The 26,574-nt window shown below is 41.0% G+C and overlaps 1 protein-coding gene across 3 annotated transcripts in view; it reads left to right on the top strand.

The window, feature by feature from the left end:
* Positions 1-26,574, top strand: part of MYO9A (myosin IXA) — a 183,755-nt gene that overhangs the window by 80,589 nt on the left and 76,592 nt on the right. For all 3 annotated transcript variants that reach the window (XM_086757146.1, XM_086757145.1, XM_086757144.1), the window contains exons 9-10: positions 4,698-4,787; positions 24,802-24,918. In XM_086757146.1, the coding sequence (XP_086613272.1) occupies positions 4,698-4,787; positions 24,802-24,918 (207 nt within the window). The remainder of the gene's footprint in view (positions 1-4,697; positions 4,788-24,801; positions 24,919-26,574) is intronic.

Below are 26,574 nucleotides of genomic sequence, written 5' to 3'. Positions count from 1 at the left end.
CTTTTCTTACAGCCACTGGGTGCTTGTCAGGACAATCTTGAGTGTAGCAAAATGATGCAAGACACCAGCTCTGCTGTGCTCTCATACTTGCAGGCAAAGATTTGGGGCATTTTTTGGTTTGGTGGTTTTTTTTTTTTGTTGTTGTTGTTTTTTTCTCCCCTCTTAAATGAAAAGAGAAGAAAAAAAATAGCAACTGGACTTGGCAGAAAGGCTCTGAGAAGCAGGAGCTGAAAATTGTCCATCTCTGAGACCAGCCAGAAGAGGGAATGCAGAGGTCCTCCTGTGGTAGCCTTCGTGGGAAGAGGAGGAGCAAAACAGCCTGGCTAAAACAAAAAATTTAGGCAAAGCTAAGGAGTTTTCCTCCTCTGAAGGAAAGTCTGGCCCAAATTATTGTGAGCTTAGCTGATTTACGTTGGAGCCTCTGAGCCTCTAAGGGACAACTGGGGGAATTTCCCTGCTGCAGCAGTTAATGCAGCAGCACTGAACAACTGTCCTTCGTCTGTGTAAGGAGATTTGTGTCTCTGTAAGATTTTTTTTGAAGGAGTCTGGGAGGAGATTATGATCTGTAATGGATTTGATTTTACTTAGATACCAACAAACCTGTCTAATATGTTTTTGGTTTATTAAAACATTCAGACCAGCATTTGTTGAAAAAGCAAACTGCAATATAGAATTTTGGCCAGACTCTGCAGATCGTTGTTTCATTTACAGTAAGACCCTGATTCTTTTTTTTTTTTTTTTTTTTTTTTTTTTTAAGAACAGACATAGCGTGTGGATTATGTGAGGCTTTTGGCAGGTTTTGCATGGCCTTTGTTTAAACTTTGCTGAAATACCGTGCCGTAGCATGATGTCAAGGCTGCCTGATGGATTGAGCAGACGTGGAGTCCTGTGCAAGCACTGCAAATATCATGAGTCCTCTGCAGAAATTGTATAGGAATGTGTAAAACTGGTGAAAACTTTTGTGCTTCTGGGGAAAAGCCTGGAAAAGGCTCATTTGTGGGCTTATTAACAAAAGCAATCTATTAGAAAGGATCTAGGGTCAGCTGAACTGAAGAGACTATTTTTTTTTCTTTCTGCATTAGAAGAGCACATTTTAATTGTGTGCATTACTGATACTGGAAATTATTTCTGTGGATGGAGCACTGAGTAAGGAGGGCAAATTTGTTTTTGCTCAATGGAGCGGTTTTCTATTCAGTTTTTAGGCTTAGGTAACTAGCCTCAGTGCAAATAAAGGTAAATATAAGTTATCAAGTGTCCTAAATTAGTTTTGCCAGGTCTTTTTTGCATTGATGATGTTAGCTTTTGGATCTAATGTCTACCTCCATGGGAGATTTATGTGCTCAAGTTCTTTTTCTACTAAAAAATTGTCTTCAGCTTCCCAGAGGGATCCCACAGATGTTGTGCTCCTCGTGTGATAAACATCTTGGAAAGTAATTGGGGAGCAAAAGGGAGGTAAGGATTACGAGGCAGCCAGTGCTTACATCCAGCCTTCTGGATCCATTTTCCAGACAAAGTTTTGGGGATCATAGAATCACAGAATGGTTTCATTTAGAAGTTCATCTAGTCCAATCCCCTTGCAATGAGCAGGGACATCTTCTTTGGATGCGAATTTCTGAGTCAGAACGCAACTCAGGTAACTTTCTGGTTGTTTGAAAGAAAGCCTGAAGAAAAGGCTAAGATCTTTTTCAAGAAGAACTGATAGAAATCTGAATTTATTTTCTGTTACTCCACACCAGGCAGCTTTTGAATGAGCGCTTGACACCGTAATCCCTTTCTCAAATATGGGAGGAGAGACAAAAAGCGATGTTTTCTTGCTCTCAAGTTGGAATTGGTTCATTTTTCTTCAACTGCTATAACATAATACCCCAGCATTACTGGAGAAGCAATCTCCGCCTGCCTTGGCTGCAGCCCAGCCCTCGCGGGAGCCTGCTGGCTGTCTGCTCCCCGCTGCGCTCTGCTGACGTTTATAGCTGTGGCAGTGTTGCCGGTCATCCTTCACTAGGTTTTGGAGGTCTAGTCATCCAGCCCTCTCAGCATTGGTTCGATGTGCATGTGGCAGTGAAGTCTTAAATCTGTATTTTGTCCCTGTAATTAAGATATAAACTCCTACGGGCCATGTAGCTTTTTTTAAGAGGTAGAGCAGGACTTGCCCTTTAGCACCAGAAAGCAAAAATCCATGAAACAACTTAGAAGTGTAACTCCCAGGGCATAAAATAAAGAAATAAGTTGTGTTCTCCTCTTTGTTAATCTGCTAGGATGTTTTTTTTTTTTCCCTCTGTTCTAGTGTATCATGCTTACTGGAGGAGGAAGCATAGAATGTATGTGATGGGGAAGCAGCAAGTATCTCCATGCACCAGGTGTCCTTAGTCATCTGCATGCACTGAGTTTATCTTTAGAAAGCTCCCATGGCTCCTCATTGGCATCAGGAATCAGCTACCTTCAAGCCGTGACCTTAAATAAAAATTAGGATAATTTGGCTGTACCTGAGGTGTTGACTTTCAGAGGTGATGAAGCAATCAAGACCAAGCTCCACTGGGTGGTAATTGCAGGCAGAGACCCAGGGAGATGCAGAGATCCCATTCCCATCCTTGCCAAGTATGTTTTTGTACAAGATGGTGATTTTATGCAATCCCTCTGGGTCAGCTCACAGCAGGTCTGGAGATGAAGGATGCACATCTGCAGGTCTCATCCATTGAAGTAGCAGAGGGTGAACATTAGATGGAGATGGTGAGGGATGGTGCGAGTAGTTGTTTAAACCGTTTGAAATCCCTGTGTTTGCTGACAAATCTGGGACTTGGAAGCATTTAGGTTGTTTAGGAATATTCCACTGGGCTGTTTTGGTTAATGACCATCTGATACCCCTCTGCCTTGTTGGCTTTGATAATTAAAAAAAGCCAGCGTGTGGGCTGTGAGTTTGCAGCATCGCTGAAGCGGGATAAAGGGTGGTGTAAAACCCACTTTTGTTCAATCTGTGCAGTTGAGGGAGGGCAGCTGGTGGTCCTGCAGTCACAAGCTGCTGGAGAAGTGTCTACTTTTTGCATGCAGAGCTGAAATTTTAAAAATTGACATTTTGCTGAATGTAGAGGAATGGAAACCAAATGTGAAAACTTGCTATGGATTTCTGGATTAACCAGAAGATTTTTTTTTTTCTCACTTAATTTTGAAAGGTGAAATCAAATCACAAGAACTGGAGGCTTTAGAGTGTTAATGAATACTCTAAAGGACTAATGAAATGAACCTCATGGTGTTGACGTTCAATTTCCAATGACATAGACCTTGCTTGTAGTTGAAGGTCATATACAGATAACTTATGTTTTCTGCGTTCTGCACCACAACAAGTTCTTGTTCACGGATGTTGCAGGGAACATCAGTTATAGAAAAATGCACTGGAGTTTATCAAGGAGACGCCCATGATAGTGTTCTTGGTAGAAAGTAGTTTTTTGGACTGAATAGCATCATTATTGCAATGGTTTGTGAGATTTAAGTTCCACTGACTTGTTTGCATTGCCCTTCATAGTAATTACTGGATTAAGCCAGTAAACCAAAATATATACACCGTTGTTTCCAGTCATCCATGTCAAATCATAAATGGTTTACCTGGGATAAAAATATGGCCTTAGATGGCTTCAGAAGTGTGGATCTGGTGCTTTTAGTTTTCATCAGAGGTGTTCTGAGCAAGTCTGGTGTCTGCATGGAGTCCTTCAGTTAGGATAAGCAGTTTGTATGGACTCCAGTGTGGCTTCTCAAGCAACAACGTCTCCATATCAATCCATAGCTACTAACTCTGGGCTCAGAATTGTCACCCAGACTAACAATTTCTCTTCTGACATTGAAATTTAGCAAAGAGCACTCAATGACTCAAAGTATTTAGGTCTAACTTATGTATGAGCCTGTCACCATCTATTCTGGTAGAGGGAGCACTTCTGTGTTTCTCCAGGGGATACCAGAATATGAGGGACTTGAAACTTGTCCAAAATTGTTTCTCCCAGCAGTTCATGGCAGGCACTGTTTACCTATGCACTGAAGTGTCTGTGTTTACACAACTTTGTTGTTGTTGTTGTTTTTTGTTTGTTTGTTTCCTGCAAACTGGTTTCTATTGCAGCTGGTTAGAGATTGTTGCCTCCTGGGAACTGGCGTCTTTAGGGAGTGAATATCAGGTGTGAACAGCAGAGTAAATATCAGGTGCTTTTCAAAAGGCTTTTTATTCCTAGTTCCTCCCCACCCTGAAAAACACTAAAAAACCCCCTCCACTTGGATATCTCTTAAACTGATGACACTGGTTTGCGTATTTGTAGAGTAATCTGTGTGCTGTCATCTTGCCAACGCTGGAAAGTTGACTTATTTTGCCAATGAAAAGTATGGGAGGGAGGAACTGCACTGGGAACAAAGGAAGCCGATGGGAAATTGCTAGAAATGCAATGGCTGAATGCAGAAAATCAGGTTCTCTTGAATACCGTGGTGTCTGATTTCTGGTGCTGGATTTACTTGCTGAGTTGTCTCCTCCCAAGGGCTAGCTTGTTCTTATGTTGGATATTAACTCTACAAGGGATGGCAAAAGTGTTTTAATTCTTATAAAATTAAGTTTATAAATTTGAAATTTATGAAAATGTTTACCGTTGTAAAATGTATTTGTTTTTAAATAGATTTTAAAAAATTTACTCCTCAAGTAACCGTTAACATCAAGATTTTTATTTTAGGTGAAAGAAGAGATGCTGTTTGAGGCCCTGGTTACCAGAAAGACGGTGACAGTAGGAGAGAAGCTGATCTTACCGTACAAACTAGCAGAGGTCTGTACATGATGCTTATTATTAAAAGGGAAGCTCTTGGGATGGTTTTGAATGCTTTGAAATGAGTCTGAAATAAACACTTAGCTCTGGTAGAGTTTCTTTCAGTTTTTATATATTTATGTAAAAATAAGTACATGTAGGAAAAGATAATGCATATGAATCCAGAAAATTATTAATTCTATCTTCTACACCATTCTTGGAAAGCAGGTTTTGACATTATTCTGTGGTAGTCTTTAGTTGTTTTAGTTATTTACGGTTGTGTAAGTTCTCCAAAGCAGAATTGTGCGTTGCTGAGTGCATACGATACAAGTAGTAGTCTGCATATGTTGTTCCTTAAACTGTAGCACTGATTCACCCCACAGCAGAGTGGTGACCTAAGACCTCCAGGAAATGTTTGGTGGGGTCCTAAGTGCCTACATTGGGCATGGTTCTTGCATGGGAGGAGCTGGAGATCCCCTGTTGGAGATTCCCGTTGTCTTTTCTTCAAACCTCTCACAATCTAGGTCCTCGTCTGATGCTTTGAGGTGGCCACAAGTCCATCAGCCACTCAGACTTGAGTGTAGTCTGCACCACTGCTAACCATGGGGCTAGCATGGCATGAAATGCTTAACTTCTCCATTATGGTCTGCCTCAGGATTACAATGTTAGCAAACATGATTTTTTCTAAATATGTGGTTTCCAGGAGTTTTGAGTTGTATACTGTGGCTGGTAAACAGAAACACCTCTGTTTTCTTCTTATATAATCCAGACCATATAAGCTCTATTCTGCTGCAATACTTGTTTTGGCTATTTCTGCATCTAGTGTTCATCTAGTCCCAGTTTAAGAATGTTGGGCATGGCATCCCACCATGCTTGGTCCCTTGTCATGTGGTTGTATGAGAATTCGCAACATCTTGAGTAATGTCTCTGAGTGCAATCTGTTGTGTCACAAGTAATCAAGCAAATGATGTGTTGTCATTAGGGTCAGCTGTAGATATTTTGATTCATTTTTTCCAGGGGAAAAAAAAAAATCTCCTCTTTTGAGATTTTTTTTGTTTTGTTTTGTTTTAAGCTCAGCAACTGTAATTGAACTTTAACCTTTAAAGGTTAAATGTTGCCTTTGTGCAAGGCTTGAATCTCCCCTAACAAAGGGTACACACATACTCTTATTGTGTCTTTGTGATGGGCACATAATGGATGTGGTATTTGTACTTTTTTCCTGTATCTTGGGTACAGACTTAAGAAATTGTTAGAAAAGTTTAAAGCATAACCATAACCACCCTTCTGCTGCAGGTTACTTCCCAACAGCTGTGATGATGGAGCAATGTGCAGCAATGTGCCTTTAACCACCTTGCTGCAAAACGTGGCAGATTGGATTAAACTATTTCTTCTAATATTTTAGTTTGGGCTACCAGATTTTCTATTGAAACAGCATGAAACAGTCTTACCTATGTGCTCTTTCTGTTGAGGTCAGAGTCTCTCTTGCTACCTAAAATGACTGAGTGTGAATTTCTCAAGTGCTTTCCAAAATGTGATGTCTTTGGTCATGAATCTCAGGTTTTGTCACCAATGTACAAGAAATGAATGATCAAGGTGTGGTGATTGTAGTGACTGTAGGGGAGAACAAGGGAGCACAAGGCTCTGGTGGGAAAGGTTGATGTAATCTCCATGACGAAATAATTTTGTAAGAAGCTGTGAATTGTGTTAAGAAAAGATAGGCACTATGTGTGCTTTTTATTCACTGTCCTTACAACATTAGTGTCCTGACCACCAAATTTTATCCGACACTGACCTCTCTCTGGTGGCAGGTTCACTACTGACTTGCTCATGCTCAGCATACAAGAGGAGAATTTGAGATGCTCAAACTGGAACCTCACAATGATAAGGGTTCTTCTCCTCGTCTTCCTCTGGCTTGGGGAGTAGGAGAGGTGACTTAGATTCAAATCTGTCTGAATCAGGAAGGAAGAATAGGATTCAGTTGACATTTTGGGAGTTTACAAAGAGTACTGATGTCTGATAATTCCAATCATGACTAGTTGGACTGTTGGCACTGTTGGGAACCAATGGGCTCGTTATTCTTCTTGTGTGTTTTACAAAAGGGCATTATACTTGGCTCAAATGGATGGAGTGATTGAGGTTTTGAGGATTTTCAGACATGACTGTCCCACTCATGGGACTCCTATAACTCATAGGCAGTTGCCGTTCCTGATAGAGCGATGATGTATGTAGCAGCTACTTGATGGTGAAATGCTTGATGTTTTTTGTGTAGCTTGTTGATACACTGAAATTTTCAGAGGAGTTTGTCTGGAAAAGACTGTATTGCAGTGACTCTCAAAAAAGCGTTCTAAAACTGTCATTTTGGCATGCGCTCGCTTTTTTACACCATCAAGAAGAGCAGCTTGAACCTACCAAGTGCCTTGCAAGGCCTTGAACAATTTTTATATAGGCAGCCTGCACAGTGTAGCAGTTGTTAAAAGAAGAGCAAAAACTCAGCAAAAGAATAAATTGTAAGAAATTTTATTTGGTTTTGAAACCTGTTGTCTAAACTGTGAGTGGAAATAGTAAATTATTGGACTCTGTGGGTGAAGTGGGAGTAGGTAGCATGTCACTGAGATTGCTCAGGATAATGAGAGGATTTGTGTCAAGCAGATTGCGTGTCTCCTCATGGAGCCATTGGCTCTGTAGATGAGGAACTTGTAGACTTGGGTTTCTGGGTTGCCTTCTACCTCTTTATGAATTTCAGGTTTTTAGCGAGGAGTTAGAAGTCTGGAGCTTTAATTTGAAATAAACATTCTTCTGTAAAAAGCCTTGAGATATTACATTTGGGATGAGTTCTGGAGCTTTGAGGTTCATACGTGTATCTGCTCCATTCTAGAGAGAGACATGTCGTATTCAGTGCGGGTGGTTGGACTTGCCCATAGGGGTTCAGGCTTTCTTTTACTTTCGGTGCTCTGCGTAGGGGCTGAGGTTTGCTGGTCCCTTTCATCAAACACTGTTGGTATATTTGTGGATGACAACTTGATGTTAGAAATACCTTCCTTGAAATGGCTGATGCTACGATTCTGTGAGCACAACCTGGCGCCTGTGAGATCTGTAACCTCAGGGTCCTGCCATGACAATTGTCACCCACACTTGATAGTCTTGAATGGGCAGAGGAGGTGCCAGTGGCATGAAGTAATCTTTTCCTTCAGAGTTTTGGAAGCATCAAAAATTGAGATTTATTATACCAAATCAAACCTTTTCTTTTTGATTTTCCAGAGCTGTAGCCCCACAAGCGCATGGAGAGTATGCCTTTGTTGGATTTGCAGCGATGCCGCATTCCTCTCTGTCTGCATGCTTGCTCGCTGCGTTGTTATTGTACACTGATTAGAAACACTGTCCTGTGGTTTGAGGCTTTTTTTTTAACAGTGGTTTAAGCACTTGGCAGCTCCTCGTTTGAAACATTCCCCTTCATGACAGTTATAAACCTATATCAGACTCTATTCCTGGGTTTGTTCTGATAGTTTTTGCAGTAATTTATGTAAAACTAGGTATTTTATTCTTACACATTTTGATGTTTGGGTAAAAGGTATTGCAAAATGTTCTTGAGCGGTATTTGTGGGGATGCCTTGCAGCTGGACATCCCAGCAGCCTGAGGCCTACACTGTGTAGATGAGAGCTGCAATTAGTAACGGTCTCCCCTCAGTTTATTCATATTCTACTTCTTTACTTACAACTTTTCTTGACAGCTTTGCCCCGATTGTTTGCATTGGGGTTGCCTTGGCCTTTTCCCCCGTGAGTGGTGTGCCATTTTTAAGTTAGGCAGAAGTGTTTGCTTTGTCAACTCTGTGTTTCTTTTAGTAAGTCAAGACTTTTGGAGTCTTGCCTGCATACAACTCTTATGCTGAATGATCTTGGAGGATCTAAATCAGGTTAATGGGTTAAAATGTTATATTGAAGTCCAGCAAGAAGGTAGGACTCCAGCAAAGCAAAAGCACTGCCTCCTGTGTACCAGCAGTTGCCAGCGCTGTTGTCTTCAGTTGAGCCAGTTCTTCCCAGCACGTACAGATTTAGTTTTACATTGTTTTTCACAGGAGGATACAAGATGTGTGATAGCAGCACCTGCTCAAGCAGAGCTGTAGCCAGGAGCAGATAAACTGTTTTGCACTGAGCTCCCATGTCACGCTGTGATCTGTTTCTTGGTTCGTAGTCAGTGCCTGCCCTCAGGGTATTAAAAGGATTGTGGAATGAGCATGTGGTTCTTCAGGAAGACCCTGCAAAGTGTAATGTGCCATGGGGTTTTTATGATCATTCAGTAAATCGTGGTGTATTGTTAAGAGGCTGTCTGACCTTGGTGTTAACATTTGGATATGGCCCCGTGTCACTGGAGCTACTGGTATTTCTGAAATTAAGGAGAGGCAGTCAGGCAGAGGCCTGGTTTTGAAGGTGAAAATCAACACTGCTTTGTAGCTGCAACCCCTCTTGCTGTGGCACCGGTGGCAAACGAGCGCTTGATTGTGGACCCCATGTGTCCGCCGCCCTGCGGGGAGAGCTGCCTCTCTGCTCTTGGTCTGCATCTCCAGCGGTTGTCGAAATTTAAATGAGCAAAGACACCGCATCCATGAATAATGCTTATATTTACCTCTGGCAGCTGCCTCTTATCTTCAGAGCCACGCTGGCTTGTCTGCCGCAGAGCTGCCTCCTGGAACCATTCATTTTTCCTTTTATAGTAGCTGGATGGTATTTTAATGCAGCGTTTGAAATGACTGCATAATTAGGTCTAAGGTTTAGAAGCTTTACGCTGTAGATAAACTTAGAAAAAAGGCTGCATGGACGTGAAAGGCTGCAGTTGTGTTCAGAGGCCTAGGTTTGTTGTCTAAAACAGCTGCTAATGTCTTTACCAGGAGTGAGATGGTGAATTAACAGAGCTAGCAGCAGTTAATGGATTTCCAGAGAAATTCCAGTGTATCTGTGCAGGGTGAGGGCAGTACCTGGTAACAGCAAGCTGGCCAAGCCCTCTTCATTCAGGTATCATACAGTCCGCAATTCGGGCATCCAAAAGAGAAAAACCAGACACGCTGAATTTTAAGTGGCTTGAACGACATTTGGTAGGGAAGATGCAGCTGAGCAGAGCACTTTAATCAAATCTTCATGGAGAACTTGAGGGTTATTAAAAATCTTTCTCTTGATCCTGCTTGTAGTCTGAGCGTCATCTTAAGCTTAATCTGTGTGCAAGGAACTGCCCTTCTGGGCCATGTCTGTCTTCCTGCTGCTGTCTAAATAATTCAAAGAATTCAGACTTTTTTTTTTTTTTCCATCTCAGCTTAACTGCATGGCTCCAAGGCCATTAGTTTATGCCTTGACTAATACAGCCATATATCTCTCTCAAATCCATTCAGCATCTTGACTGGTGGTTCTGACTCCCCCTTTCCATCGCGCCAGAGATGAGCCCTGTGTCTGAGCTCGTCGACTGTCCCCACCTTGTTTCCATCCCATTTGTTCTGCTTATCAGGCTGGTGTCTGTCACCTGCTTCTCTGTTTTTCACCAGTCTCTGCATTTTTTCTGTGTTCTTCATCAGATGAGGAAAAACTCATTATCAAAGTAAATACGTCTGTTAGTGAGTCCTCTTTTACATCCCTCCAGAAAAAGGATTTTTTTATGATGCTTTCAATTTATTTACTTCTGTTGGTATTTCTTAAGTGAATGACTTTGCAAAAAGACTTTGTTTTACCAGATCTTTATAGTTTTCAGCTGTCTGTGACCAAGGACTTTTTATCTCTAGGGGTTGGTTGATTAATTAATTCACACTTCTGAAAAGTCTGTGAAAATGCCCAACAGAAGGGAAATAAATGGTGTGAGACAATTTATTGGGCAACAAGTAACCTGATTCTCCCCTTCCTTTAATTTTGGAAAAGCTCTTAGGAGCTGGGGGTTTGATGTGATGAGTGTCACCATAAACATGTCTTATATTTAATTTAAAGTGTATTCATAATTGTAGTGGAAAATGCCTATCTTAAAAACCAGAGGAACTGAAAGGGACTGACTGATATGTCCTGGGAGGGCCCTGGAAGCAGAGGTTGTAGAGCACAAAAAAAAAAGGCGTGTTATTCCTGCTGCTATGGCACTCTTCTGTGTTGTGATAGCAAGGCCTGGATGCAAACATACTTCTTCTAGTCCCTCTGCACTGCCATGTCTCTAGTTCTGGGGAGCTGCTAAGACTCTGTGTAATGCCAAGATATTTTGAAAATTTTTATTTGCAAGCTTTTATAGCATATAATGTGCAGTCATATCTTTGCTGAAACGGCAATGTAGAATTGCCATATTTTCAGTTGGGAGCAACCTGCAGCGGTCATCTAGTCCAACTGCTGACATGCAGTAACCTCTTTAACAAGTCACTGTGACACGTAGGTGGTGAGGTGGCCATGGAAGCATACTGCAACTGTTCTGCAGTGGTGTGCAGAGCACCCCAAACGTGACCGAAGTTGTGAAATGCTTTTTATTCTGCATGAATACATGCAGCTGTAGGTCTGTGGGAAATCAGTTAATGATTACTTAGAAAAGCATTTGTGCAAGTCAGGTCAGATTTGTCAACAAAAATATTCAATCTCCTGAAAATCTGCTAGGCCCACAAAAAAAATAGTGGGCAATGAGCATCCAACTGACGTTTTTAGTGTGGCAGTAAAGCAGAAGATGACAGTCCAGGACTCTGCCTTTGCTGAGGGCTGGGCAGCCTTGCTCTGTCCTTTCACCGTCTCAGATGTTTGTCATCTGTGGCTCTGTGCTGACTCAATTAGCTAGCCTAGAGAAGGTCCTTGGAGTGGAAGGAGAGGTGGATTTGTGTGCTTTTACTAAGTTCAGTAGAAGTCTAATAACACCAGCATTGCGCAGGATGGGGAAAGGGGGAGAGGAGGGAACCTTTGTCCAGGAGCAGTGGGGCAGGCACGTCTCTCTCTTCAGGTGGAACGAAGCCATTAGATATTTTTTTTTTCATGTCATATATGTCACTTCACCCTGACCTTCTTTATCTCGATTGACTTTCTTGTCAATGAATACAAGACATTTGACATGTTCATGAATAACCATCACAAGAGGATTATTTAGAATTATAAAACTGCACTCAGTTAGTGGCTTAAGCTTGGGTAGAACATTTAATTTTGAGCATGGTAACAGTTAATTGCAGAGACATAAGATAGAGAAGCCTTGCGGAGCAGACCTTAATGAGGGGAAAAATGTATTTCATTACAGAAAAGAGCTGAGCGATGTTTCATTAGCTTATGTACTAGTAGTGGTACTGTCTAATGCCTTTTTCAGATCATTATGAAGAGAAAAGGAATGGAGTTCTAGGGCCAAATGGCATTACACTACCTAAGATGTAAAAAAAAAAAAAAAACCCAAACCAAAGGAAAAATCATAGTTGCAACTAATCAGCATTTAACAGATTGAAAGGACTAGAGGAGAAAAAGTGGGAAGGAGACAAAACAATTAATAATATGAAGAAAGTGGAATTAAAATTCTCAGTCCTGAAGTATGAGGACAGGGACACTTAATGGAATAGAAAGCAGCAAAACTGCTGGAAGCACCTACTTATACCGAAGCCCATTAGCTTAGGAGACTCATTGTCACCACAGGTTATTAGCATCAGGAGCTTAGCAGGATTCCTTTGAAGACCTGGTACGCTGATGAGTGTATTCAGAATGAACAGAAGAATATTAATAGAATAAAACTGAAACCCTACAAAGCTTTTAAGAGCCAAGCAAGCATCTCTGCTTCAGGACATGAAGGCAACCTGTTTGCGTAGAATTTCAAAAGAAACTTTTTCATGGGATTAGGTTTCTCAGTTTTCCCCTCCAAAATGCAGGGAATAGCTGTGCTTGGTGACAGAATACAGATTAGATGAGACTAGGAGTTTTATTGGACTGGTGTCCTGCATGTATTAATGGAATGCAGCATCCTTCCTATGTTAGGAAGACCGAATCCATTGACATTGGGTCTTTTTTTAACCTGTGTTCGTGATTTTTTCACATTATGGTATCATTACATGCCCTAACAGTCCCGTGAAGCAATGTGTGGGAGTTGATGCTGAGATTTGGCTGAACAGAGCTCCTGTCTATAAGGATCTCCCAAACCTGTAGAACTTAATGGCTGACGATGTACATTTCAACACTTGGGGAAGCCAGAGCTTGTGTGCTGGCAGGGGGTTTGGAACCAGATGATCTTTAAAGGTCTCTTCCAACCCAAATCATTCTATGATTCCATGACTCTGTGATATTCAGCTACAATATGACAATATTACAGATGAGGACTTGCAGAACATCTCTAAAAATAACTAGCCGGGAGGCTCTAGTCTGTGATGGGGATGACGGATCTCCCATCTGTCCTCTTCCAAGTCCTGCCTACCACCAGCCGAGATACAATCAGTGAGTCCTTGATACCCACAGAAGACGTTCTCGTTTCAGATTTTCCACACACATTCCAACATCTGTCTAAGGATGGGAGGATGAGTAAGGAGGGGGAAGGTTGCAGGAGTGTACTGACAGGTCCCATGTTATTCCTTGGGAGTGGTGTTAGCACAGGAACGCGTGAGCCAGTTCAGTGGGAACATACGCAACATAGGGAGCGGCATTAGACTGAACACATTAACCTATGATGAAAAGAATGCAATGATATTACAAATGTTTTTAATGATAATTTTTTAAAATAATGATTAATGGTTTCTTATTTCCTAGCGGAGCAGGTAAGCTAGTAGCTCTAAAGGACTTTCTTGTCAACCTACTGATATATTGATGCAGGAAGATTGTCTCACTGGACAAACCCATTGATTTGACTTCTCCTGTTGTGATTGAGACTCTTTGGGAAGGTTGTTGACATAGTTTGGGAGAGGCCCTAAAAATACCTTGAAGTAATATAGACTGTCAGTTTGGAGATGGACCTTTGTCCAAGGAAGGTGATCATGAAGGTAGCGGGAAACTGGTCCAAGGAAGGTGGTCGTGGAAGGTACTGGGAAACTCGTACTAGAGAGTGGAGAGCACAAGAAGAATTAAAAAAAAAAAATGTTCGATATGTGAAGTTAGAAACTAGTACCGAAAAAGTCTGTCTGAATCTGAGAACTTTATAAGTAATTTAGTGAAAAAATTCTGCAATGCCTTCTTGTTCCAGTATTGTATTGTAATGACATTCCAGTCTATTTTTTCCTCTTTGTACAATCCACCCATAAGTTCTGGAAAACATCAGTGACACATGCATCTCCTGGATAAAATCCATTGGCAGGACACAGCACTGCCTCCTGGCTCTGGGGTGATAGTGGAAGGTTTCTGCTGGGACATGGCGGCCAGCTGGAAAGGCAAGAGCCAGCAGTTGTGGTAGTGCAGAGCTTAGGGGTTTGGGTTTTTTTTAATTATTTTTAAGTATATATTTTGCAGGTACATTTATGGAAATAAAACATTAAAAATGAGCCTTACAGGTAAGTTTGTAGAATTTTAAAATGAACTTTTCCTTTTTGTAATTAGACTCCTCTTGCATTTGTCACTTCTCTTCTTCCAATTATCCCTTTAAAGATATTTTTCCACTTCCTTAATCAAACATAAAAATCATAAAACAACCTTTTGCAGGCTGGAGTCAATGTTATGCATTAATGATTTGCATTCTCTTAGGAAAAGCAAACACAAGAATGACAGGATTTTAATATGATGCTAAGATAAAATATGAGTATGGAAAATTACATCATACTGATCCAGCCCGAGGATGATATAATACTCCTTGATGCCAAGATAGGGATTAAGCTAGAGTCTGATATCCTGCTAGAGTACTTTCCTCTGGGTGTTAAGCCCCTGTTTAAAAAAAAAAAAAAAAAAAGCTAAGTCTGCCTGTCTCGACCTATGTCCCATGACCCAAAGGGAAACCACAAAAGCTACTTAATCTATCTCCCGCCACAGGACACGGCTGTGAATGTAAACCAGACACACGATGTATTCAGTCATAAATAGAAAGTGAGCAGAACAGCAGGAAACCGTAATTCTCCGTGCGCACACGTGTGTGACTTGAGACCCACTGAAGAGGCTGAACCTGATGTGAGATGAGAGAGATACTAAAACCTGCGTTTGGACAAAAAGAGGGATTTAGACCTTGCCTAATTTCAGCAACTTAGAGTTTTGGATCTAGTTTTTTCAAATCCAGAAATGTTCTCCCAACTTTGGTGGTGAGCTGTAAAGAGGATGTGATGCGCCATCCTCCTTGTTTTCTGTTCCTTCCCTAATTTAGCTCTGCTTCACAGCTACGTGCCTCTCTGTTCCTTAGATGTTACTCCATCTCAGAACAGGAATGACAGACCCAACAAGCCATCCCTCAGCAAACTAGAAACCAAGCTGAAGCTACCTTACATGTAGTTTTTTCAGCCTTCGTGGAGCAGTAACAGCATCATAAATAAAACCCGGATGTTTATAGTATTTTAGCACATGTGATAGCTACTTCCCCAAGACTAGCACTCTTCTTAGTAGCTGGCACCCCTAAGCCCTATGCAAATAAAAGTATATTTTGAGTCTGTTTTATTTGATCGTGTAATTCATGATCACTGCAGAGATCATCATCACCTAGATGCCTGTGTGTGCTGTTTTCAATTGACTGCATGTCCAGGACTTATTGAGAGTGGAGGATTGGCTTCTGTTCCTGTTCATTAGACCTCTTTGAGACACAAATCAAGTGTATTATGAGAGCTTGAGCTGCTCTTGGTTTTGTTTGTTGTAATCTTGGGTAAGTCCTATCCTTAGTAATGGTATGGCTCTTTACACTTGCTAGGCATTGCTAACATATCTTATTTTTAGAAAAAAAGATAAATGTGGAAGTTTTTTTAGAATAACAACTGATTTATTTCATTGTTTACTCATGCACACAGCGTAATTTTGTTGACTAGGTGCTTTGAATGAAACAAGAAAACAAATACACTTTTTTCAATTTTTTCCCCCCCTATTTGATAATTATATGCATCATTAAACCCACAGAAGTGACTGAAGGAGGGGAAGGCATCATCAGAAAATGTTAGGTAAATATCATGGGCAAAATTCAGTAGGTATTAAAATGTGTTTTTTTCCTCTGAGTCATCTTGGAATAAGACATTTCTGTTATAGTAAGTACAAATGTAATTATGAAGCCAAATTTCACCTTAGAGAATAAGTAAGGGAAAAAATGGGAATGGCTGATAAGGGTTGTAAAACAGACATCAAATGATTAAAAAAAAAATAATAATCCTGTGTATGATCTCCTGGTTATAGCTCACTAAATTCCTTTTTTGGTAGGATATTAACAAGTTCCCAGAATTCAGTGCCAAATCACTGTGAGCAGAGATGCCGGTTTATTCATTGGGTAACACACTGCAAATTTATTCTACCTATTAAAAGAAAATCAACCAAACAAAGCCCCCACAGAACCACTAAAAATTTGCATATAGATTTGATTTTTGGAGGGATTTCCTGGAGAGGAAGAATCCTAATACTGTTTCTCCCCCCCCCCCCCCCCCCCCCCGAATATTTCATTGGAAGCACCTTTCATCCTTGTATAGAAATTATAGGAAGTTTATCAAAGGCCCTAAGGGAGAACGGGATATTTCCTTTCTTCCTGTGTTCATATCTTATTTCCTGAAGAGAAGAGGAATCTCCGCTTCTGTTACACACAAGCAGAAAACATGGTGTTTTGTAGTGCCTAGCTTTACTTAACTAACGTGTTTTACATAAACTTGTGCAAACTTCACGGTCAGAGAGAAAAGTTTCTTGCTATCCTGGAACTATTCTAATTGTTTTTTGTAAGTATTTGATGATACAAGTCTGAAAGGAGAGCATGCATTGCTTGCTTTCTTCCTAGAGGGTAGGAAACACCCGCACATGTGTGTGTTCGTGTATGTGTTCCGGAAGAGTGTTGGGTCACTAGGAGAGGAAAAATCCATAGGTAGTTTCTACAACTGTGTTGAGATCATTTATTTTAACAAATAATTTTTATGAGACTATTGCGAGTTCTTATTGGGAAGTTTACAAGGAGGGTTGCTTGTAAAGCCAGATTTTTTGGGGATGGATGGGAGTTTTGCATTTGTAGGGAACACAGGTGCTGGCAATGGGTTTGGCGGGAGCAAATAACATTCATGATGTCAGTCATGGGACACACACACACGGTCTCTAGGGGAAATGCTGAAAAACTGGAGAAAGAAAGGACCATGACCAGCAAGGCAACAAATCGTCTTCTAGGCTAACAGCAAGGCAACAAATCGTTGTCTTCTTTTAACAAGTCTTCTCTTCTAGACCCAGTGACTTTGCTAAAGTTTTGCCGTAGAAATGATACTTAAACATGCTGTTTCCAAGTACTCATAGCTTTTGGAAAATCTGGAATGGGTATACTGGCCTTGCTCCCATATCTATTGGGAGTTGTCCCCTGGTGAAAAATTGGGATTTAACAGCATTAGGTTGACCAAAAATTGTTTGAAGTGTAATGATATCATGTTGACCAACTGAATTGTTCAGCATGTCTTTTTGGATGTTTCATAGATTTGCATAATGCTGAAGAAATAGGATAAGGATTGCACGCTGTCACAGTTAATAAACTCTACAGGGTTTTAATCCTCATTAGGGCTTTAATTCATTTTGGTGCTTACACTTACCCTCCAGTCCTACTTTTTAAGTCCACTTCTCATTAACTGAGTCTGTACTTAGGAACTGAGGTCGAAAAACCCACCTCTGGGCGCATGCACCCTTCATAAGATGTATTTTTTACAATAGTGACCCAGAATAGATTGCTGCTTTTCAGTATGCATGTGTTAACGGGGCATTTTTTTCTGTGCAAAATGGACTTCGGTTTTCTCTGCCTCGCTTTTCTGTAGAGGAGCATGTGGTGCTTCCTCTGCTAAGGAGGATGGTAGTGATGGAGTAATAATCGGCATCCTTCCTGAGCAAACTTGGTGGCTGTTAAAATGTAATATTAATTGCTTTTTTGATCAACCAGTCATAAGAGCTGCTGGTACCCAAAAATCCATCACCCGGCCATTCTGTTCTGTTTGTCGAGGACCATTCTGCCTGATCCTTTGCGTTTGCAGTGAGGGAAAGTGGGCAGATCTCTCAACGAGCTGAGATGTTTAAAGTCTTTAGAGGTCTGCAGCTGGCTTTTAAATACCGCTTGGGTATTGATCAGAGTGGTATGCAAAAAAGTGCATCAATATAGTGCTCTTCCTAAGTGATGACAAAAGGGATGAGCTTTGCTTTATTTCACTTCTGCCTTATTCTGAGTCTCCATGTCAAGTGATGCGCTGCATAGAAATGCTTATCTGTCTTACACAGGCTTTTTTAGAACAAAATGTTAGTGGAAGTGTTTGTGCTGATTACAAGAGTCCTTTATGCTATGTTTTTGTCTATGTCTATATGGTCTATGGTTGGTTTGATTTGAACAGAGTAACTGGGGAGAGGATCTGGCCTTTGCATTTCAATATCTCTCTGCATCTTACTGGAGACAGTTGGGTCTGCACTCCAGAAAATGCTCGTCTTGGCTGTGGAAGTGTTTCATTAAAACCATGTACCTTCCAGCAGTCTCTTGATGGCTTTTTCTTCGGCAAGATCTGTTTACTTTTTGTTACCTGGGATGTGCAATCACTGGGATGTTGCTGCAATTATGTATGATAAACTCATGCTTTTTGCCTTTCAAAGCCCTTCAGCATTTGTTTCCACCCATCCTCTATTCTTCAGATTTTATTTATTCCCCTTAGTCTGAAAAACTTGTAAATATTTGAGTTTTTGTTGTTAGAATTGAGCTATTGCTCACTCTTGCTGATATATTAATTTAGTCAACAATATAAACACCGAATCCAATAAAGATTCTCGGCTGCACGCTGGTGAGCTTATCATCTCAGCAGATCATGCAAAAATATCTGTAAAAGGTTAACTGGATGTCTGCCAGGAGGGCAGGTAACCGCTGTGGCCTTCAGGGTCTGCAGTGGCACTGGAGAGGGAGAAGCTGGAGTCAGCAGAACGAAGACTAAGGGCTCAATCCGGTGGTACACGGGCATTTCTTCACCTACCAAAGTCGCCTGTTGGTTTTACAAGGAGCTGTTGTCTCAAAGCAGAGCAGAGCTTGACATCTCTTTTTAACTGGGTTGTGTCAAGAAGATGAAATCAAGAGCTGTGTTTGGTAAGGGTGCCTTAAATTAAGCCTTCACTGAGCACCAAATATGTCCAGACATATAAATAAAAAGTGGACCAAGCTCGGTTGTGATGGACCACCTTGATGACAGCCTGTGCTCAATTCAAGATGTTTTTTTGGGATAGAAGATTACATGCCAGTAGACACATATATCTTAAATGCTGGTGTTACCTATACAGCAACAGCCTGAGCCTTACTTAATAAATATTGTGGTCAAAGAGCTGGAGATTTCTCCTGGTCTTGGCTTCAGGACCAGGTCCAGAGTCTCAAAGATTTGTGACATTGCAATGCCAACGTGGACTTTGCACAAATACAAGCCTGAGTTTTACTATTTCTGGGAGCCCTGCATCTCCAAGAAGGTCTAAGGAGACGTGCAGGTGAAAGACGTGAGTTTTGAAAAGAAATTGGAAAAAAAAGAGTTGTTTTCTAATGAGATTTTTCAGAGTCAGTACATCCAGTGCCTGAGCTTTACAGCAAAGGGCCCATCTGCTTGTGAAGCACTAGGCTTGTGGCAGGCCTTTTTTTTCTATATTTAAAACCATAAAATTCAGCTGGCAGCTTGTAGTGTGAAAGTGATCCCTTAGATTGATGGATTGATCTATTTATTTATTAAAAACACGTTGTGACAGGGTTAGTAGAAAGTTGCTGATTTAAGCAGGGTTTTAGGAAGTGAAAAGGATGCTTTAATCTTGGTTATCAATGTGTAAGCTGTTGTGGTTTCTGAATAATGTAGCTGGGTGAAAGAAGCCATCTCTGGCATTTATTAAAATTTGGGTGTTGTTTTTTTTTTTTTTTTTTTTTTTTTTTCTGAGAGCTATACCAGCTCTGACTGTTCAGCCGCCTGCATAGGCTTTACCAGCAGCCAACAGAAGCAGTGCAAAAAAAGTATGTTAAAATACTACCCTTTTACATCATCACAGACAGCTTTTTTCTGCTTTTTGCTCTTCGTGAGTCATTGCTGCCGTGGGAGAAGGGAGTATGGGGCTATGTAATGCGAGGATGGTATTATTATAGCAAAGAAACCTGTAAAATTAATTTCATTGATAATCATAGTTGGGGTTTTTTTTAATTTATATATTGGAGTTTGGAATTTGATTGCAGTCAGCAGAACTATTTTTTTAGGAGAAGGGAAGAAAATTTTAGTTTTCTATCTTTTTTTTTTTTTTAAAAGCAAGCATACAAATTAAAATGCTAACACTTCTTTTTTACTTGATTCCCTGCTTTTTCCATTTGTAAGTTTTGGGGAAGTTCTAACCCTTTTGTTTTCCCTGGATTTTCTGTGTACTGGCCAAGTATTTTGAATAATGCCATCAGAAAAAAAAAAACCTTTACTGAGTTTCAAATCTCAGTGGAGTGCAGAATAGCAGGAGTAAGGAGTGCTGACCCTGGGGTGGGGAGCAGTGGTGATGCTGTAGGGAGGGCTGCAGACGGAAGATGTGATTGTATGTGTTTAAAGAGTTTGTAATTTTAAGAATTAAGAATTTACTGAACATATACAAATATGTTTTGCAGAGGCTTTTAATTTCAGCAAGCTTGGTTTTCTTAGATTGTATCTTTTGCCATCTCTAAAACACAGGCTATCGCTGCTGAAACTGTAAGTCCTTGCTCCAAAACACTTCAAAGAGAGATTTAAACTCCTAAGTCTGTCTTCCGCTTCTTCATTTTGGCAGAAGATGTTTCCAAAAGTATATCTGTTTTTAAGGTAGTTTGAATCAGATGCCCATCATGAAAACTTTCAGGCCAATTAATTTGACAATGCAATCTTATGAAGAACCACAAATATTTCATCACAAGATCTTAGCAGTAGTTGACCAACCCCAACAAGCAGTGTTTCTAGCATATAATAAATAAAATATAGACCCTTGCTAGCCTGCTAAGCAGGAAACCTATTGATTAAAACCTTGTCTTCAGCTTATTTCCTGAATTGCAGAGTTGAAGTGTGTTTGATCTATCTTGTTTTCAGATCAGCAATATTTTTGCGTGTGCGCAAGATGTTGCGCTTGCTTTGATCCCTGAGAGATTTGTTTTGGCATTGCAGGAGGTATTTTTATTTTGCTTTGTGAGTGAAATAAAAATGGCTTGATGAGTGCCATAGTGTTCCAGATCTGCCTAAATGCCACGTGAGACTTACAGAAGAGATGAGGCTGTAGGTGACTACCTGAAAACAAGACGTGTAATATACGCTATATATTTCGGAGAATATTCACATTTAATCTATGTAGGATGATAAAGACAAGAATTAATAAATACCTCAATAAGTACAGGAACAAGTGTTTAAGCGCTATATTTTAAATGCTGTGCTGCATAGGAGTGGATGTAAGTGTGCAGTATAATCCTTTCTTGAATAACAAGCCTGTAATTACAACAAGAATATCCTGAATATTGCACACCGAGTCATGATGTGAACAGCAGGGATGGCTGGGCAGGCTGAGCTTTCTTTACCCTGCCACTCCTCCATAGCTTTACCCTGTTCAATAGAGAAAATAAGAGCGAGATGTATCGAAAGGGACAAACTACTGTACAGATTTTCTTCTATTTGTTTTTTTATTTCAGGGGTTTTATGAACTAGTGATATTTTAAATCATCTGTGTGGTAGCATATGGCAATGCAAGGTGAATGGCTGAAATTAAAAATACAAGCGGAAAGCTTGTTTTCAAAGTGGACTATTCCAGCAATTTAGGGGGAAGCATGAAATCACACTCTTGAAATTGCAGCAGCTCCTTAATTTGAAAAGAAATAATATTCTCTGATGATACTCAGATTATGTAGATCCTGAATATCTATTTAGGATAGTGAGGGGCTTTATCTATAATGTAACGTCATCCAGGATATATTCTAAGGAATAAATACTTTCTTGAAATGGAAAAAAAAAAGAAAAAAAACCCAAAAATTTGAGTAATATAAAACAGATTAACGTCTCTGCTGTTATTTTATAAATGGATGTTGCATGAAGGCAAAGTGCTGTATTCAGCTCTTCAAGCCAATTAAAAACATCACATTTTAGAATGCTGCTGCTGGTTTGAGTACTGTGAACTTTGGGTACCGCAGGTGTTGGGTACCACGGACTTCACTCCCAGCGTTGGTGGACATTGCTCCACGCAGGGAGATGAGCTTGGAGAGCCCATTTCACGGAGACCCCATAGCACCCAGCAGCATTCGAGCAACTTGGGTGTCCAAAACCAGATTTCTTTGCTGTGTGTGCAGTGGAAATCCTGCCAAGAGGAGACTGCATGTACCATGAGGCAAAGCGAGCATCCCAGTTTTGGCCCCACTGCGATTCATCGTATGGGGGAGCGTGCAGGGCGAAGTGCTGTTTACATTGCCACAAGTGCGCTATGACGGTGTGTCTGTTGAGGAATTATCTGGATTTGTCAGTACAATGGAGAGAAAAATGAGCCAACAAATTTGCAAATGAGATCCGTGTGTATGTGTGCTCCACCTCCGCTGTATTCTCTATATGTTGCTTTGCTGGGAGCGTCCTACCAGCTCTTAGAATATAACCATCTCTTCTAAAAATAACTGTTGAAGAATTTGAGATCTGGGCCGTTGATTACATTTTTGAGTCCCAAGCATAGCAAGGAAAGCAGCTCTCCATGGGCTCCCCAGCTTTGCCACATAGCTGAGTTCATCTCTGGGAGAAGAGTGATGCCTTATAGCCCACTCTGCACATCCCTGGAGGAAACTGGGCAATGCTGAGGTGGTGCAGGCTTAAGGATATCCTCATCTATTTTAGAAAAAAAAGGGGGGGAAATTCAGCAGTGAAGTCCTGCACATCCCCTATAGCCTCTAATAAAAGAGGGAAAGAAACATAATGCAATATATACCCATGTATGACTGCACAGAGGAAACAATGCCATTCTTTGGCTTTAAATAGAAATGGTTTTCATTTCTAATTGCGCGCCATTGTGTTAGAGGAGTTAATTGGGCTGGTTTATGCTAGGTCACAGCATTACAGCAGCGAGAAACATTCCTGGGTCTTGGCTTTCATCTTTCCCTAGGGACTAATTTTTCTGGTGTGACGGTGGCACTGATTGTTTTCCAGCTTTATCCAATCAAAGAAGCCGAGGTGAAGTGCGAGGTTAGAGAATAGGTCTTGAAATTGTCTAATTTTCTATTAATCACTGAAATATTGGCCCACATTTTGGGAAAAGTTATAAAAATAAAAACAACAGAAAAACACCTCCAAAACAACCGATGTTGCTTGTAATAAAAACAGGGGAAAAAAAAAAAACAAACCTCCCCAAAACCTATTCTTCAGTAAAAGGAAGAAAAAACAGTAAGGGAAAATAGCCCTGTATGCGTCTCTAAATGCTGGCTGCTTTCCAGCACTTGTTGGATAACTCAGACCTTTCAAAAGCTCATGCTCGGTCTTTAAAAGTGCTACAACAAATCCTTTCAGTCCTATTCCTCGTATATTTTCATCGTACACTTGGTTTTTGTTTGTACCAATGCTTTTTTTGGGGTGAGCAATTCCTTGTTAATAGTTGTAATATTTTGTAGTTGTCCTTGTATCGTGGCTTATCTGACAGTGCTCTGTTGCTGCTGAGCAATGGTTAGCAGCGTACAAAGGCTCATGTGCACTGTGAGCTTGTGAGCATCCTCAGGGATGGACCACCTTATGGCTTCTCTTCCAGCGCGAGAGGGAGAGAAAGTGAGACCGCGTACTGGACTGATTGCATGTTAATAGCAAAACGTTGGCAGAACAGCTTGTGTTCACACTAAAAGATGCTATCACAAGAAAAATCAAGGGAAAAGAGGTGGGGACAAGCTAACAGAAGATAAATGATCCTACATGAGCTGTGTTCTTTTGCTTGGGGTCAGTGAAATACGGCCACTCAGATGATGTACCTTGAAAGAGGGAGGGTTGGTGGGAAGGACTGCAAGGCAATGTGAGACAAGCCACCAACTTGTTATAGTTCATGGTTTTATTGAAATAGTTGTGCATGAACTTTCTGTTTCCTTGTTTTCACTTTAGCCACTGTATAAGTATAACTAAATTTAATGGTCATGGCTAGTATTGTAAGATTTTAGGTGATTAGCGTGTATCAAAGCACTGCAATACAACTCAAGGTAATAATTTAAACCAAGGAAGAATCACAAGCAGTGAGAACAAAGATAACCCTTAAATATGAATTAGTGTTTTACGGTAATGTATGTAGACGCCTGTCCCAAAGCATATGTGTTTGGGAAAGCGCAGCCCAGGTACCCTCTTTTGATATTTGTTTTCATCGCTGTTGATCACGCGAAATCTCTGCATTGTGGCTGAAAGCACCATGGTGGAGATGGCTCCTCTTCCTAGGAGAGCTGGTGGAGGAGCAGTGAATCTGCCTGCTGTGATTTGTAGCTCCTGTTGACAGTACCTGGAAAACTTCAAGTCTTCAGTAACACTCACAGATTTACTACAGGGATTTTAGCCTCCCCTTTTGTAACCCTTCTGCTGGTACCAGGTGCTGCCTGCACCAGCGTGTGCTTTCACATCGGTTGCAATTGTTGCTGTGTAATATCCACCCTCCTCTATCCTTCTCCCTGAATAAACTCTTCAAGGAACTTGGAGATGTTAAAGATAAATATTTTTGAAAATATATATATATTTTATATAGATATATATATAGTTGTGGGTTTTTTTCCTTTTACCGCCAGTGATGGGATTTACGGTGTGATCTTGTGCATCATCCGCTTGAACGCACCAAAGAAAACCAAGCCAAAGTCCGGAGGCACATCTCATGGCCCTGGGATTGCAACCAACTCCCAGTGGCGTCAGGACCATTGGCATACACGACGTAAATTAAGACAGTAAACAAAAGCTTTAGCAAGGGAGAAATATGAACATTGGATGTGGGAGCTTGAGAAGCAATTGTTTCCAATCACCTTTTTTCTTTTCTCTTTCAGGCTGTGACCGTGCGAAACTCCATGGCTAAATCACTGTACAGCGCACTGTTTGACTGGATAGTGTTCAGAATTAACCACGCACTCCTGAATTCGAAGGACATGGAGGAAAGCACCAAGGTAACATCTCGCCAGCTCTTTCGGCTGTGCTCTTGTGTTTCTAAAATAGGTAACTACAGGATAAAACATTACCTAAGCTCCTAACAGCACATTGCTTAACATAAGGTTAACTTTTCCTTGGTTAATATTTTAGTCTGAGTACATCATTATTTTAAGTGACTTTTGCTGAGCCAGGAAGGGTGAAGCACCTCGAATAATATATCCTCAAAGTGACTGGGCAGGAGGTTTTGTTGTAGCCGCAAAAGCCTATTCCCCCAGCCCCTCCAAGAGCAGTGCGGAATAATTTTCTTCCTTGTATGTAAAACTGTAGGACTGTCTATACTTGAGGAGGAAAAAAAAATATAATCTTGCTAACGTGAGGTGTTTTGATGAAGTTGCTCCATAAAAATAACTGGAAAAGGTAAACAAGCTGTGGTGTTGGTAGGTACTGAGAATAACATGTCCATAATGAGCAGAAGAGTGAGATTGAGGTGGGGGGAAAGTTGCGATGGGAGGAGTGACACCAGCGTGGTGTTGAACTGCTTTCCCAAAGAACTGATTGAAGGGATGACGTGACGTTCCCTGTGACAGCAAGGGCTGAATGCTGTGACCCAGGACATCCTTTCCAAAACCTCTTGTGTATTCATTTGTGCTCATCGCAGCGAGGGGATAGCATGGGTCTACAGATGCGTCCATGCACACGCTTGCAGCTCGCCAGCTACCCTTGGTTTGGGAATTCTGGGCACAGGCCAGCAGCGTGTGGTTTTTTTGGGGGGGGCTGTACGTCCAAGCTGAAGGGGCAGCTGCCAAAAGGAGGATTGTTTTGCTAAGCACTAACATTGTGTTTGAATTATGCCGTAGCGCTGAAGTTGCAGAGGCTTACAGTGTAGCCAGTCCTTTATTTAACTGTATAGAAATATTTGCAGAGCATAATTATAGACTGGAAAGAAATACATGCTTATAAAACTTGGTAATATTTCTGACAAGAACGGTTATAAAGTGGGAAATATCCAGCGTGTCTTCTGACTGCACAAGCTTCCTCTCCCTCTGTTTAATATTTTACCAAAAATGTGTTCTTTCCTGTTTTTTTTCTTTTTTCCCAAGTAATTTTTTTTCTGAGCTGTAAGGAAAAAACCCCCACTGTTTGTGTATTTGGTGAAGCAGAAAAGGTAGATTTGCCTTGATAAGGAAATGCATCTCAAATACTAATTAATTTTTTAAAATGATCAAATGATTTTTAAAAAATATTATCTGTTATGTAATATTTAAAACCAGAATCAGACTAGCAATCGCTATTGCTTGCTGTCAGCATGTCTGTAATAGCAGGGCACAACAGTAGGTGTTTATGGGCCATTAAACTTTGGTTCTCAACCTCAAATCTCAGCAGGCACGAGCCAGAACAGCCCAAATTCGTGCTGTTTTCCAGCATCGCCGCTGCATATTAGCCTTCTGCTTCCTCCAGCCAAGACTCCTGTGCAGCGTAACTACCTTCCCCTTGTCCGTCTCCCTGTATTATCTCATGAATTCCCAATTTTCTGCCTTCCCCCCCCAAAACCGCACGTTGTAGCAATAAGATCCAGGTCAGGCAGTGAGCCCTGGGAGCGGCGTTGCCCTTGTGCAAGAGCAGATCCGCCTGTGGTGGCAGGCACCCAGAACCTGGGGCTGCAGGAACATGCA

Source organism: Chlamydotis macqueenii, chromosome 12 (genome assembly GCF_036417535.1).
Source record: "Chlamydotis macqueenii isolate bChlMac1 chromosome 12, bChlMac1.mat, whole genome shotgun sequence".
Lineage (NCBI taxonomy): Eukaryota > Metazoa > Chordata > Aves > Otidiformes > Otididae > Chlamydotis > Chlamydotis macqueenii.
The sequence above is the reverse complement of the archived record's forward strand: the minus strand, read 5'-3'. Positions and strand labels throughout refer to the sequence as shown.